Here is a 16,010-nt window from a genome sequence, read left to right as displayed (position 1 = left end):
TTATAACTTGTAGCCAACTTGTCATTTTGCCAACCAAAGCCAAATACTTAAAACATTTAGCAATTCAGTCTTAGTGTTCCCCTTCATTCTTTTGTCCCATTGACATGTGGGCCTCTATGTGTGCGTTGTTTGTTGTGCTCGTGTGTAAATACGTGGGACAGTTGTGCGTGCGTGCGTGTGTGTGTATGTGTGAATGTGTGTTGTTTGCATCTCATCTGCGTGTATGTTGCGTGGTCATCTGCGTGTTGGTGTTGAAAAAATATACCTATCCAGTTTCAGAAATGCTGGCAAAGTAGTTTTTTTTGTTTGCATTGCTAAACACACACACACACACATTCTCTCTTTCCTCCCTCTTGTTGTGCCGTTTTTAATTTTTTTCTACTTCCCCTGCCTCATGGTAGATGTCTTAACTTTGCCAAATTTAAACAAAATCCATACATGGAAGGAGGGAGTGTTGTTCTAAATGATTTTAGATGGAGAGCACGTGCATTCCCGGTGCCAGCTCGATCTGCCCAGTACCGTTCATGCTCTTGCATCTTGATGTTTGCACGAAAATTCACGGCATGTCGCTAGCATTTGCATTTTGCAAGGCAGCTGGAACCTAAAAGTGTCAACTCTGGATTCAAAAGACCAGCGTGTCAGATCGCTGATAACCACCCATTTGGCACAGTAGGTAGAAGCCATGGCGCCACGCCATCACCAGTTTCCCCGGCTCGCCGCGGTGGGCCCAGCAGGCACAAATTTCGTGCGACATTCTCATTCCCATACTGGGCCCACCTGACCAATGACCCGGGAGGCCCGATCAGCGATCACCATGCCGCATTCCGTACGGCTGGGAACGAACGACAGCCGCCCAGCCCACACCACGGGCGGCACGTCGAGCCGCCGCTCACTGTCCAGGCGGGCCCACCGCGCCCGACCCCACAAACCTGGGCAGTGGCATTAACCCCACGCGCAGAGCAGCACGACGACACTTGACACTCGTCGTCGCGGCGGCAGCTCTGCTGTGACGCACTCATTACTGCTCTTCACATTCTCCTCTTCCTCCACGAAACCAAGAGCAGACCCGGCGGCCTGCTCCCTCGATCCCTCCCGCTTTCGCGCGCCACCGGCTCCAGAGCTCCGGCGGAACGGAATCCCTAGCGGCTCGGCGGCGATGCCCCTGTGGTGGCCCGGCCGGAAGTCCAGGTCCAGGTCCAAGGCCAAGCACAGCGCGGCGCCCGCCTCCGCGGCCTCCTCGCCGCCGCGCAACTCCGTCGACGCCGGCACCTCCTCCGCCTACGCGTCCGCCTACGCGTCCGCCTGCGCCTCCCCCTTGCCGTCCACCCCGCGGGGGGCGGCTAAGCCGCACGGCCTCGACTCGCCGCCGCCGCCGCCGCCGGCGCGGCAGCAGACCGGCGCCGTCTCGCGATGCGGCGGAGGAAGGGGAGGGACGGAGCTTCGGGCGGAGGGACAGGGGCATCCGCTCCCGCGGCCGCGGTACAAGTCGGCGCCGCTTCCCCTCGCGTCCTCCCTGGCTGCCGCGTGCGGGGGCTGCGCGTCCGCGGCGGCGTCCGTGTCCAGCGCCAGCTCGTCGGAATCGTTTGATGATGATGAGGAGGAGGATCAACGAACTTACAGGTAATTGTTGGGTTACGTGATGGTCGTTTACTGATTTTTGCTGTGATTGTTAGCGTAATTGCCACGTTTCCCACTGTGACTATTACTCAAATTGGACATGATTACTCCGGGCAATTCAGTCGGTACTGATTGTGCTGGTGAACTGCCTACGAACTTAGTGAATGCCTGTGATCTAGGGGTTTTAAGTTGAGTGACAAGCAGTGAGGCTTCGCACCAAACTACAGCCGTTGACCTCTTCCGTGCTTGGTCTGCTTTGTCTGTCCAGGACCTTTTATCTTTTCTTTTTCTGAAAAAAGGACCAGGACCTTTTATCTTTGTTTAGTAGTCGCCGTGGACTTGGGGTGTAAAAGTCCCAAACCGCGTCAGTCGTTCAACCATTTTTCATTTCTTTATACTCTACATACAAGATTGTCTACTCTATAGTACTACACTGTCCAATAGGAAACGGTGTCGAGGCGCCAATCATAAGGACAGCATTGTTTAGTCGTTGCAAGGAATGATGCACTTGAATTTTATTCTTTTTATTTATTACCCCATCGTAAATCTGAACACAACGATAGTACTGTTTTTTCCCCTTCTCTATTGCGGATCATTTTTATTACTGTGCTCTTGCCAAATTTGGCCTATGTTATTGTCTGACAGCTTCATGTTGCAGCAATGCAGCCCTTGTATATTCTCTGATATTTACTGTTGGTTGGTGCACTCTGCAGATATACAGATCCAGTTGTCTACTCTAGAGGAAAGACTATGCCACCTGACGGGCTTAAGGGCATGGTGGAAGGCAAGCACTTCGCCTCATGCAGTGCTCTCCAGGAGCACAACAGGTTCTTTGAGGCACCTATCAACAGCGTGGGGGAAGTTCGTCGGCAAAGCTTCGAGCCTTCAACGGGTGAAGCCAGTCGCTCGCTTGGCAGAATGCCCGATGATGCACTCAGAGCAAGAACAGGAAGTCTTTCCCCTGGGCCAAGAGGACATGCCTTTTCTGCCAGTGATGCAGGTCAGAGAGATTTTGGTTTCAGCCCAAGGTCACCACTGAAAAGGATGGATGATCTAAGGATTTCACCTCAACCCTTGCCTCTTCCTCCGGTCCCAGCTTCTAGCCTGCCCCTCCCTTCATCTAGCATTGCTTCTACCCAATCCCAATCACAGTGGAAGAAGGGGAAGTTGTTAGGTAGCGGCACATTTGGTCAGGTGTACCTTGGATTCAACAGGTATGAAAGTGAAAGTACAGTTCAGATTCTTTTCTGCTAAAGTTCGAATATTCGTGTAGAACAAACTCCCATACTTTGTTTATATGTACTTCTGTAGACTATAAATCTATAGCAGCAAAATACAGCATGCCATTAAGTGCATCCTAGCTATGCACAGACTGGGTGTAAAACTCTGATTGCTTGTATCGCCTTGTATCGCCCTTTATAGGAAAAATATAATTATAAAATACAGCATGCCATTAATGCAGCTTCCACTTGACTGTTGTCACTCTTTTTGGAGATCTTTTTAAATCAAAGAAGTGTAATTCTGACATGTATGCATGGATGTTTGATACTGATGTGGACACACTTATTCAACTGGGTAAGCTAGTAAATGGGAAATCATAACTATTAGATATATATGGTTCTAGTTGTCCAAAACGAAAAGCGGTGTATGTTTCACATTTTAGCATCAGATGCAAGAAAGCCTTAGAACTATCTGTAAAATTACTTCATTCTTGACGCCTCTGTTGTTCGGATCTTCTGATTGATCTTAACTGTGTGTTATGCAGGGAAAGTGGGCAGTTTTGTGCAATCAAGGAGGTTCAAGTTATTTTGGATGATTCAAATTCGAAAGAACGGCTTAGACAGTTGAATCAGGTTAATTTCTCCACCCCAATCACTATCCGAAGCAACTGTATTTTTATACCTGTAGCATGCAGCTATCCATCTTTGTGAGATCTTGATCACCATGTATATTGTCGATTTATTTACTAACTTGTTATCTATTTTTTGTATTGCCAGGAAGTAGATTTGCTTAGTCAACTCTCACACCAAAACATTGTGCAATACTATGGGAGTAAACTGGTGAGATTAATGTGATAACTCCTTGCAAAAAAGAAAAGAGATTCATGTGATAACTGACGCTACCATTTGAGTGAAACGTAGGCTCAAAATTTATGTGTTTTCACCCTACATGTTCTTGTTATGGGCCCTTTCGGGCATATTTTATTCTGTGTTCTGCATTATCTTTTGGTAATTAGTACTCCGTACAATGTTACTCACATAGTTCAGTGGAAGATAATGGCTGGTAATATGTCCAGATGCTGTGAGAAACTTTCTCTCTCAGAATACTACCTTTGCTTCATTTGGATGTGATAGATAAACTGTTATACTAACGGTATAGTAGAGATGAAAGCTTCACCTCAGTTTCTCTTGTATTTTCTATTTTTTCACTACCTCTGTATTATATTAAGTAATTACCATTTTTTATATAAACATACATCTTGAAATACTGATTATCACTGACCTAGTTATGTATTATTCTGGACAGACTGATGAAGCTCTCTCCATCTATCTTGAATATGTTTCTGGCGGTTCAATTCATAAATTACTAAGAGATTATGGTCCTTTTAGGGAACCTGTGATCCGTAACTATACACGGCAGATCCTTTCTGGACTTGCCTATTTGCATGGAAGGAATACTGTGCACAGGTACTGTAGTGTAAACTATCCTACTCCGTTTATTGTTTCTTGGTCAGAATTGAATACAAAGATAATTTCATAATGTGCTTGGCAGAGACATAAAAGGAGCAAACATACTTGTCAGCCCTACTGGCGATGTCAAACTTGCTGACTTCGGTGTGGCTAAACATGTATGCAGTTTCTCTTATTTTTTACAAGAGGTTTTGTTTTGTGCATATGTGCAGAAGGGTCATTAGAAAACTCATTCGCACGTCCACTCAAGTAGTAATCTTGTCTCCTTGGCCACTCAACCAAGCAACTCAGGGGATTATATTTGAATCTCTCACATATACTGGGGTTTGGACATAAACACTTGCATCATAAGGTTGATAATAGGGAAATAGTCAAAGTATGTTTTGTGCTTTCTTTTTCATTATTTTCCACACACTTCAGATAATCTCCTTAATATAGGGGTTGGCAAATATATATGATTAAAACAAAGTATGCTTGAACATAAACACTTGTGTCATAAGGTTGAGAGTACTCAAAGAATGTTTCGTGCTTTCTGCTGTCATGATTTTCCACAAACTCCAGAAAAATTCTCAATTTTGGGGCTGGCAATGTATTCCAAAGAAAAAACATGTTGTGATGTTTATTGATATCATTTCCTGCAATCGACAAAGAAAAATTTCCATAGTTTTGTTTCCTTCTCCATCTCACTTTCTTTCTTATGATGAAACTTGAAACAGATAACTTCTTTTGCTGAAATACGCTCTTTCAGAGGAAGCCCATACTGGATGGCTCCGGAGGTATGCTATTTTGCAGTTATGCCATTTGAACAAAATTTGCGTACGGTTTAAACTTCTAACAAAATTTTGTCCCAAATTTACTGCAAAATCTGCAGGTCGTAATGAATAACAAAGGGTACAGTCTTGCGGTTGATATCTGGAGCCTTGGTTGTACAATTATTGAAATGGCAACTGGTAGACATCCTTGGCATCCGTATGAAGATGTATGCTTTCAGTTCATCTTATATTTTGATGACATTTTTCTGTTTGCTTGGATCTGCCATTTCGCTCTTTGTAGTTGAAATAACTGGCATTCTATGCCTTCTTATTCTGATAGTGGAGCAACAATCATCTTCTCTGATCCTTGGTTTTGCAGGTGCCTGCGTTATTTAAGATTGCAAATAGTAAAGATGCACCAGAAATTCCACTAAGTATTTCGAAAGAAGGGAACGATTTCCTGAGTTTGTGTTTAATGCGTGATCCAGCACAGCGCCCCTCTGCAACACAGTTACTGGGTCACCCTTTTGTTCATGACCATCAAGCAATAAGAGCGGAAAAATGCAGAGCAACCCCGTTGAGTAATGGACTATCTACCCCTGTGGAGGCAAGGCATAAAAAGGCGAGTTCTTCTTTCTACAAGCTTTCTTCCCATTTTAATGTTCATTTTCCAAAGATTCTTAACATATCCAGATATTGTGTTCTGCCCTTTCCAAGCACCCGTAAAATAAATAGAATCTTGCTTTTTAATTCTAGTGTGGAAATTAAATCTTGTGACACACGTTTGTTAGTAACAGTGCAGCAATTGGTTAGTTGGTTACGAATCAAACTGTCGATATTCTTTAGATAATTGTGCATTCTCGGTTTGAAAGAATATTGAGCACCTCTTTTCTAGATTCTGCCATTACTCACTCTACATCATGCCCTAAGATGGTTGGTCATATATGCTGATTATGTTTGCCCTTCCTCGAATTTGGTTCAGTCAAACAGAGAAACTTTAACAAAGAGAGGCATTACCCCTCTACGGGATATTGGTGGACTGCGTGCGAGAGATTTCGCTGGATTTGCCACAGCTTATCCTTCGCCTCGCAATGCCTCCAGGTATAGTGACTGCTCTTTTCAATCTATGCTGGTATCCAAGCATCTCGACTGACAACCATCATCTTCATATACCAGTCCAATTGCTGCGAGAGCAAACATGTCTCTGCCGGTGTCCCCGTGCTCAAGCCCGTTGCGGCAGTTCAAGCAATCAAACTGGAGTTGCCTGCCTTCCCCACCACACCCAGTGGATTACACGCAGAACCAGATGAGACTAAGCACGGCGGTTCCAGATCCTTGGCTCGACATCGGCCAGTTGAGACCACCGAGCCCATATGGCTCACCGAGGAGATACTGAGTCTGATCTGTAGGTTCTATGACAGTATTTAGACATTTGAGACCAAGGGTAGGGAACAGAGATGTTTTGGTCGAGATAATCTGTTGTAACTATGACTATTCTGATCTGATATCTGAGGCGCTTGTAGACTATTGACATTGGACTCTGCAGAATTTGTAAACAGTCATTGTATAGCAATATAATTTAGAAGCACAGATAACCTTCAATGATGTGATTTTGATGTACCGAGGATTTTGAAGGTTGTATAGACGGCATGCCTGCAAATACCGGCCAGTTCATTTTTGTTCCCGCGTCGGCATATTGCTACGAGAAGATATATAGTACCGCATATTCCTGTTTACCAACAAAAGCCCCAACAACACTGCACTTGCGTAACCAACTAAATGATGCGTTTGAGCCCCATGGCAGGCAGGCTGTTAGCTTCTTTTGCCGCCGAGGTTTTTGCATCATCCCAAATGAAAATGTTAAAGGTTGTTAAAAAAACAGAACATGTAAAAAGGAAAAGAAAAAAAAAAAGGAAAACAGTATAAATTGCGGTGAGGGTGGATCGAACACCCGACCTTCAGATCTTCAGTCTGACGCTCTCCCAACTGAGCTATCCCCGCTGTTTTGACAATTTCGCTAGTTCAAAGAATACATTGCATGTAAAAAGAAAACAAAAAAAGAGTGTCTTTTGTGGTGAGGGTGGATCGAACACCCGACCTTCAGATCTTCAGTCTGACGCTCTCCCAACTGAGAGGAAATTGCACATACCAGTAAGTCTTGGGGTGAAAGTTGCACGAACCAGCAACTTTAATATTTCGTTGCATAGACCAGCAACTTCAGAGCTAATCGTTCGCAAAGAGATTAGCTCCATATTTAACAGTGTATTAGAGCATCTCTAATAGGCGCACTAAAATTCGGCGAGCTATATGTGGATGCGACCGCGTTGTAAACGCTTACCGCGCGTTGCGTTAATTTTCTCTTGCCATACAACACGTACTCGGGCGCTTAAAAAGTTCCTTCGCCGGACACTCCATTATGCAGCGTGTAGCGCGGCGCAAACAACATTTTGATCATATTTTGCGTTGGTAATATATCAAACAAAACATTAAAAAATTAACTGGAAATACGAAATATATTGCAAACTTCGATGCTACAACCACATTTATTTTGAAACTACCCTAAACTACTCGGAATCCCAGTCGAAATCCGACGAGTGAGTGGTGTCCGACACCGGAGTGGATGTCCACTCAAAGGAGGAGGAGAGGACGATCGTCGATGGGCCGACGTCGTTTTTCTTCTCCTCTGCCTTCCTCGCGGCCTTCTCCTCCCTCTCCTTCTTCCTCGCCGCTGACTTCGCCCTCCGCTCCTCGCGATCCACCTTCTTCTTCTTCGCCGCCGCCGCCTTCTCCTCTTCCTTCTTCGCGTAGAAGGCCTCCATCGCGGCAACGTCCTTCAGGAACTGGCGCGCCCACTCGAGGTCGAGGCACTCGTCCCGCTCCGCGATGACGAGCCGCTGCTCGAGCTCGCGCTGGCGCTGCTGCTGCTCGCGCGTGACGGCCGGAGGCGGTCGTGCGAGCGCTTCCGCCTGCTCCCGCATCCACACGTCGTGGAAGTTCATCGTCCGACGGGAGCGGCTGAGGCGCCAGGCGATCGCGTCATAGGCGCGCGCCACCTCGTGCGCCGCCTCGAATGTCCCGAGCCCGATGCGCTCGTCGCCGCTGCGGATCTCGGTGTAGAACTGTAGGATAACGTTGCATAGAAAACAAAAATTTTCCTACCGCGAACACGCAATCCAAGCCAAGATGCAATCTAGAAGACGGTAGCAACGAGGGGGTATCGAGTCTCACCCTTGAAGAGATTCCAAAGCCTACAAGATGAGGCTCTTGTTGCTGCGGTAGACGTTCACTTGCCGCTTGCAAAAGCGCGTAGAAGATCTTGATCACGATCGGTTCCGGCGCCACGAACGGGCAGCACCTCCGTACTCGGTCACACGTTCGGTTGTTGATGAAGACGACGTCCACCTCCCGTTCCAGCGGGCAGCGGAAGTAGTAGCTCCTCTTGAATCCGACGAAGCACGACGGCGTGGTGTCGGTGGCGGTGGAGAACTCCGGCGGAGCTTCGCTAAAGCGCGCGGGAGCTATGGAGGAGAGGGGCGGCTAGGGTTTGGGAGGGGGTGGCCGGCCACTCAAGGGGGCGGCCAGGTTGTGGTCTTGGGGTGGCCGGCCCCTCCCTTGGCCCCTCATTATATAGGTGGATCCCCAAGAGTTGGTCTCCAAGTCTTCGAATAAGACCCGAACCAAAACCTTCCAAAAGGAGGGGAAACCTAGCTAAGCTAGGACTCCCACCAAAGGTGGGAGTTCCACCTCCCATATGGGGGTGGCCGGCTCCCTAAGGGGAGTCCACTTGGGACTCCTCCCCCACTAGGGTTGGCCGGCCATGGAGGTGGAGTCCCATGTGGACTCCACCTTCCTTGGTGGTTTCTTCCGGACTTTTCTAGAACCTTCCGCGACATTTTAATTCACATAAAATGACATCCTATATATGAATCTTATTCTCCGGACTATTCCGGAACTCCTCGTGATGTCCGTGATCTCATCCGGGACTTCGAACAAATATTCGAACTCCATTCCATATTCAAGTACTACCATTTCAACATCCAACTTTAAGTGTGTCACCCTACGGTTCGTGAACTATGCGGACATGGTTGAGTACTCACTCCGACCAATAACCAATAGCGGGATCCGGAGATCCATAATGGCTCCCACATATTCAACGATGACTTTAGTGATCGAATGAACCATTCACATACAATACCAATTCCCTTTGTCTCGCGATATTTTACTTGTCCGAGGTTTGATCTTCGGTATCACTCTATACCTTGTTCAACCTCGTCTCCTGACAAGTACTCTTTACTCGTACCGTGGTATGTGGTCTCTTATGAACTTTATTCATATGCTTGCAAGACATTAGACGACATTCCACCGAGAGGGCCCAGAGTATATCTATCCGTCATCGGGATGGACAAATCCCACTGTTGATCCATATGCCTCAACTCATACTTTCTGGATACTTAATCCCACCTTTATAACCACCCATTTACGCAGTGACGTTTGGTGTAATCAAAGTACCTTTCCGGTATAAGTGATTTACATGATCTCATGGTCATAAGGACTAGGTAACTATGTATCGAAAGCTTATAGCAAATAACTTAATGACGAGATCTTATGCTACGCTTAATATGGGTGTATCCATTACATCATTCATACAATGATATAACCTTGTTATTAATAACATCCAATGTTCATGATTATGAAACTAATCATCCATTAATCAACAAGCTAGTTAAGAGGCATACTAGGGACTCTTTGTTGTTTACATATCACACATGTATCAATGTTTCGGTTAATACAATTATAGCATGGTATATAAACATTTATCATAAACATAAAGATATATAATAACCACTTTTATTATTGCCTCTTGGGCATATCTCCAACAAGAACGTGCCGCTCGGCCGTGCCCCGACGCCGCGGTAGCCAGAGGTCGAGTGGCGGCGGGGCAACATCTCGTCGTGAGGCGGAGCGGCGGCGCTGAGCGAGGTAGGAGGCGGAGCGAGGCGGGGGCGGTGAAACGACACGAGGCGGATGTGAAACTTCCGGAAGGTTGGGGTGCGCGCGCGTGACGTTTATGGCGTGCGCAGCAGTCGACACGGCAACTTTGGAGCGCGGGATGGCGCAAAAGCGTGCGCTAGGGACAGGCCACCACGCCTAGATGGCGACGTTGCATGAGGTGGCCCAGGCGGCGGCGGCGGAGGCCAGGAGAGTCATGTGGGAATCCTCTTTGGCCGAGGCCCTCGAACGCCGCAAGCGGCAGAACGAGGTGTGCCATGTGCGGCGTGCGTGGCGCGCGGAGTCTTGATGCCGAGAATCAGCAAGAAGAAGAATGATGTGTAATGCTAGGCTTAGTGACCAAGCATATTCCTTTTTTGGATGCATGTGCAGAGAGACGCAAATTTTGTAAATATTTCTATGAACCATGGTGGTGATCCGAATGATCATATTATTGTTGTCATCTTTGATGCTACAATGCTCCAATGTTCGTGTTGTTTTTCTTACAAATGCTCCTACTGCTGCTATCATTATTTGTGGTAGAATACATCTATTTTTATCTTCAAAACTGATGCATGATGTTGATCACTGTTACAACTAGTTGTGGAAATTTTGGAGGGAAAACAGTAGCTTGGCATGTTGCAGACCACGGTGGCTGCACTGTTAAACAACAAAATGAAGTCATTAGAGCTCCTTGCAACAAGCTACTCCTAGAGTAACCGGTCTGTGCAAAATAAAGTTTAAGTCACTGATTTGTGCAACATTCTCCTAGAGAGTTGCTGGTTTGTGCAATTTCCTCCCCAACTGAGCTATCCCCGCTATTTTGACAATTTCGCTAGTTCATAGCATACATTCGTATGTAAAAAGAAAACAAAAAATGGAAGTATTTTGCGGTGAGGGTGGATCGAACACCCGACCTTCAGATCTTCAGTCTGACGCTCTCCCAACTGAGCTATCCCCGCTTTTTGAATATTTTAAACGGTACGATTATAGATTAATGATCTACGGCTACGAAAATTCTTAAATCAATCTATTCCACCTGTTTAACAGAAGGGTCTTTGTTCACCTGATTCATTTTATTGCTTCCTGTCACCACCAACAAGAGAAAAATGCATAATCATCCGCCCTTGAATTAGTATATGTTTAGATTTTTTAATTTTTTTTTTTAAATTGACCACCTTTTACATAAAAATAGCAACATATATGCTACAAATTAGTATATTATGGAACTACATGTCAAAATGAATCTAGTAATAATAATTCAGTATCACAAATTCTTCTAATACCTCCGTCCATAAAACGATGTCATGAACGGAGGAAACAAAATCTATGAAGTTGATCAAATTTAATGAAGTTTAACTTTAGACAAATCAGTATTAATTACCACTTTGTCTATTATTTATCTGGAGAAACTTTGGGAACATAAACAATCAAGAACTTGAAAACAAATTGTACATTTCCCTGTTGTTATATTAATTACCACTTTGTCTATTTCTATGTCCTATTGAGAATTAGACATAGGGTACACTTTCAGATGGTCTAGAAATGGTAGGATTTTTGGCAAAATCTTTCTGGTGGTGAATCACTTTCTGCGGATTCGTGCATACTTTGTGTGAAACACATACTTGTCAAGTATATTTTATTCCCAAATATTTTAGAAAAAAATGCACGGGCATGACGGGTGTACAAATCAGAACATGATGGAGTTTGCATCCACCAACCGGCTCGCTAAAAAATCAGAGGAAACTGCGAAATGTGAGCAATACACATATACTTTTGAGACGTGGCCACACGCGTTGCTCTCTCAAGTCTACACGTGGTTTGCAGATTAGCTGCATTATCATGCGGCTGTGGAACTCAAGAGTCAAAAACTTTTGATTCTGATACCAAATTCTCCCTCCGTTCTGAAATAGTCTACATTTTAGCCTTAAAATTTGTTCTAAAATATTCTATATTTTAGCTTTTAATCAACAACAATACTGAAAACGAAATGATTTTGCTCTCTTTATTGGTTGTTATTTTCAATGTAGTTTAGATTGATTGTTCACATATCTAAGTAGTACTAATAAATGCAATACTCATTTATCTCATTTAGAATGTAGACTAAATCAGAACGGAGCGAGTAAAGTTGCACACCAGCTAGTCAACTAAAGTGAAATCTGCTTAAAAATATATGGAAAATACACTTACGTATCAACGCATTTCACGCGAATTATATCTGAATGCATAAAATTGAATCAAATACGCTGAGGACTAGCTCAACATTCATGTGGCCATGTGAAGCAAATCATGAAACCTTGCAGGATATGGTCCATATGGAGACATGCATGGTACATCGAATTGAGTTTATAGTCGGAGGCAGGCATGTCACATGCGCCCCTCTATTAGGCTTTGGTCCCTACCTGATCTCGGCCACGTATCGTGCCAAACGGACCAGCGTTTGTGCCTAAGAGCATCTCCAGTCCGGTAAAAGCGCCGGATTGATCGTTTACGAGATGTTCGGATCAAATGTGCGTTTGGAGGAGGTCTCTTTCTCAGCCACGTCCTCCAAACGCGACCTCCAAACAAAAAGCAAGTGTAAAAATCTTGTCCGGCGTTTCTGGTAGAACCTCTGTACACAGGGGATGACCTAGGGACACCGACAATATTTGGGGCACGTCCGGACCGAAGCGGTCTTTAGAGCACGTGACTGGAACGTTTTTTCGACCGGCGCGGTCTTTGGGGAACACGATTGGAGCATTTTTTCGGCCGGCGTCCCCCAAATCCCTTTAGGGAACGTTTTGGGAAACGCGACTGGAGATGCAACATTTCTTGGAGCTGGTCCAATCACACAAAGATTCCACTTAAGTATGCCAACCAAGCACTGGGAAAATACTGTGTTGGTTTTCGCTATACAGTGATCGGCATCATGCTACCACCGTTCTACAGCTCGACAACTTGACACGTACACCACTAAGCTCTGGTAAAACAAGAACATGTATTCTGTAATCGGTGACAGTTGGTTACTAACTATTTTCTTCTCTTCATATTCCACCTGGAGTAACAAAATAGGTGAAGCATACAAATTTTTGGTAGATCCGTACTTTATGATTCTGTAGATATAGTGAGATTTTAATTGGGTTCTTGAGGATATAGTGAGATCTGTACACTAATTTTGTAGATATAGTAACTTTGAGATATTTGCTAGCATTTTAGCCTCGATCTAGTCAAGTCCCCTCTTGATAGTAGAATGTACCTATGAATAATAATAAAATATCAAATCTAGTACCGAGTGACAAAGGATTAACTAGTCAATGCCTACGTATTGTAGACTAGGGTTTAGTTGGAAGTAGAGGGCAAGTAGATCTCGAAGGTTTCAGCCGAAAAGTACTCGACGATTAAGAAACTAGGGTTCTGTTGACGATGGATTCGATCCTCTCTTTGTCCCTCGACTCCCCCTTATATAGGAGGCGGAGCCGAGGATACCGTGTTATACAAGATTACAGATTCCGGGGGACTCTCTGAGTTCAACCCGCAAAGTTACAAGTCTATATTTCCTAATACAACTCTAACTTTCCTTAATACTAACTGGGCTTCCGAACTTCATATTCTTCGACTCGTGGGCCTTCAGTAAACCCCGGGTACCATCTTTAGCAGGCCCATTGGGGATGCCTATGTCACCGAGGGATGCCATATTTTCTCCTTTATAGTGGTCACCATTGACTTTTATTTAACTAACGTAGGGACCAAAATTAGAAACACTTAAATTTGTTAGCCCAGTAATTTCCCTGTAACTGATCAGTCAACATCCATTAGGGGTCTATAAGATGCACTTTTTTTTTGCTCTGAAGGAGAGCTTTATTTACTCCTTTGGAGTGGATAAAACAATAATGTCAAAATTTTCAACACAATTCATCTGAAAAAGTTCAATAATGCAAGGACATGAGATGTTCTCATGAGTTCCTATGAAATCCTCGTGTTTCAAGAAGCTTGATGGCACGTAAAATGATTGCGGAGTCTGACATTTTTAATTGCCAACTTGGTTGTTGGACAATGAGGTATTTGGGAGCTCGAGTGAGTGAAAGTAGACTAAAATTAAGGATCTGAAATTTATTGAAGAGTGAGATTTGAAACACCTGGATGGTTGGCAGGGAGGGTCAATGTCCTTGTCTAGGAGGAGAGCTTTAGTTGACTCTTCCTTAAATAGTAGATCAACTTATTATATGTCAATGTTCATGCTTCAGAAAACCTTTATAGAAACATTAGCTAAGTTTTAGAGGAGATTCTTTTGGAAAGGGGCAAGTTTTGTTAGAAAGTATCATATGGTAAAGTGGAAACTTATCTATAAACAAAAAAGATACGGGGTTTAGGAATAAAATACATGGGAAAATGAACATTAGCTTACTTTGCAAATGGTGGTGGAAGGTTGAAACCAGTGATGGTCTTTGGTAAAGGAAAATATTTGCATGGAAAACATTTAGCTTTATTGATCATAAGAAATTTAATTCTGCTTGCTGCATGGTATGGTCTTTTGAAGTTAAAAAAAATTGTTTAGACAACAAAAAATGAAAATTGGAGAGGGAAGTAAACCAGCTTTTGGGATGATACTTGGTGCTCATCACAACCTTTGAAAAGTTGATTTCCCAGTTTGCATGACATTTGGAATGACGAAAAGATGTTTATAGCTTATTCCAATGACATAAGATGGTCTCTTTCTTTCCGTAGATGGTCGACTGAGGATCAGCAAATGCATATGCACCAAATGCAAGATTTAATTTTGCCTTGTCATGTAGGTGTAGGAAGAGACAAACTAGTTTGGTCTTGTAACATCCTAGATATATAGGACTAGGAGGAGTATTGTAGAGATGTGTGCAACTTCATAGCATGAATTTGATAAATGTGGGAAAATTTCAAACTTTTGAAATGAAGTTACAAAGTGAGAATGACTTTGGCATCTAATTTTGAATTGACTCAAGTCAACACTAGGAGTTGAATTCAAATTTTGACATGAACTTTGTATTTTAAATTTGGGGTAAGTCAAATTATAACCCAAGGAGTCGCAACTAATATACCAGTACACACCACTATATATGCAACACTTCCATATTTGAATTCATCATTGAGGTTTGAATAATTCAAACTTGAGTTCAAATTCAAAACTTCATAATAAATAGAATAAAATTCAAAAATATAAGAAAAATATGACAATGTAAATAATTGAATTCCTATTCATAAGAAAATTAGTACATAGTCATTTACAAGAGGATTCTAGGAATAAAAATTCCATGAAGAGGAGAAACGAAACAACTCAATGAATAAGAGGAAGACAACCCACAACATAATGTATTTGCATTTGGATGAAGTTCAGAAGTGCAAAAGTAACGAACGTAAATATTTCAACAAAGAGGACCTCAATTAGACAAATGATTCCAACTTTAAATCAGAATAATACTAGTCATCTACCCTCAAACTTTAATTTGGATTTAATATAAAAAGGAAATCTAATATAACCTTGATGAACACTAAGAGCAGTTCATTACTTAAGCAAGCACAAGTAAAATAATGTAAAACATGAAATTATTAAACCACTAATCAAGGAAATGATTCCTAAATTGGTAACCGACATGATAAAACCACTTTTAATTGTCCAGATTGAACCCCATGATAAAACCACAATTGGTAACCGACATGCCTAACATGGGAAACTCACAAACTGACTTAAAACAATTTGGATAACCATAGAATACGTTACACGTGCACCTCAATCCAAAATAGAGAGAAATTCAAAATAGTACAAGCACCTTAATTAGTCACCCATGCAGAGCATTGAGGTGTCACAACCACAGTGATCAGACCAAACAATAAATATCCCAGGTTCCACGGTTCCAAGCCTCACAGCTCATAGCCTAGCATAGACTAAAATCACACTTTAGCTAGAGAGAGAGAGAGAGAGAGAGAGAGAGAGAGAGAGAGAGAGAGAGAG

At 43.5% G+C, this 16,010-nt stretch overlaps 1 protein-coding gene and 2 non-coding genes across 3 annotated transcripts; 1 reads left to right on the top strand and 2 right to left on the bottom strand.

Moving 5' to 3' along the window:
- Positions 1-1,156: 1,156 nt before the first annotated feature.
- LOC124690139 (mitogen-activated protein kinase kinase kinase 3-like) lies at positions 1,157-6,666 on the top strand. Its single transcript, XM_047223568.1, has 11 exons — positions 1,157-1,620; positions 2,331-2,831; positions 3,383-3,470; positions 3,615-3,677; positions 4,144-4,304; positions 4,390-4,465; positions 5,024-5,083; positions 5,179-5,286; positions 5,439-5,681; positions 6,042-6,160; positions 6,236-6,666. Exons 1-11 carry the CDS (start codon positions 1,157-1,159, stop codon positions 6,453-6,455), a joined length of 2,103 nt encoding a protein of 700 aa, XP_047079524.1. The 3' UTR covers positions 6,456-6,666.
- Positions 6,667-6,987: 321 nt separating this feature from the next.
- Positions 6,988-7,060, bottom strand: TRNAF-GAA. Its single transcript has one exon. It is a non-coding gene; the product is annotated as a tRNA-Phe (tRNA).
- A 3,877-nt stretch (positions 7,061-10,937) lies between these two features.
- Positions 10,938-11,010, bottom strand: TRNAF-GAA. The gene has a single exon. It is a non-coding gene; the product is annotated as a tRNA-Phe (tRNA).
- Between the last annotated feature and the right edge of the window lie 5,000 nt (positions 11,011-16,010).

This window comes from Lolium rigidum, chromosome 2 (genome assembly GCF_022539505.1).
Source record: "Lolium rigidum isolate FL_2022 chromosome 2, APGP_CSIRO_Lrig_0.1, whole genome shotgun sequence".
Classification (NCBI taxonomy): Eukaryota; Viridiplantae; Streptophyta; class Magnoliopsida; order Poales; family Poaceae; genus Lolium; species Lolium rigidum.
Note: the sequence above shows the minus strand (reverse complement) of the source record. Positions and strands in the feature narration are given on the sequence as shown.

Coding starts and splice junctions, on each gene's coding strand:
- LOC124690139 (XM_047223568.1), top strand. CDS start 1,157: ATGCCCCTGTGGTGGCCCGGCCGGAAGTCCAGGTCCAGGTCCAAGGCC. Junction 1,621..2,330: donor GAGGATCAACGAACTTACAG/GTAATTGTTGGG, acceptor TGCACTCTGCAG/ATATACAGATCCAGTTGTCT. Junction 5,682..6,041: donor TGGAGGCAAGGCATAAAAAG/GCGAGTTCTTCT, acceptor AATTTGGTTCAG/TCAAACAGAGAAACTTTAAC.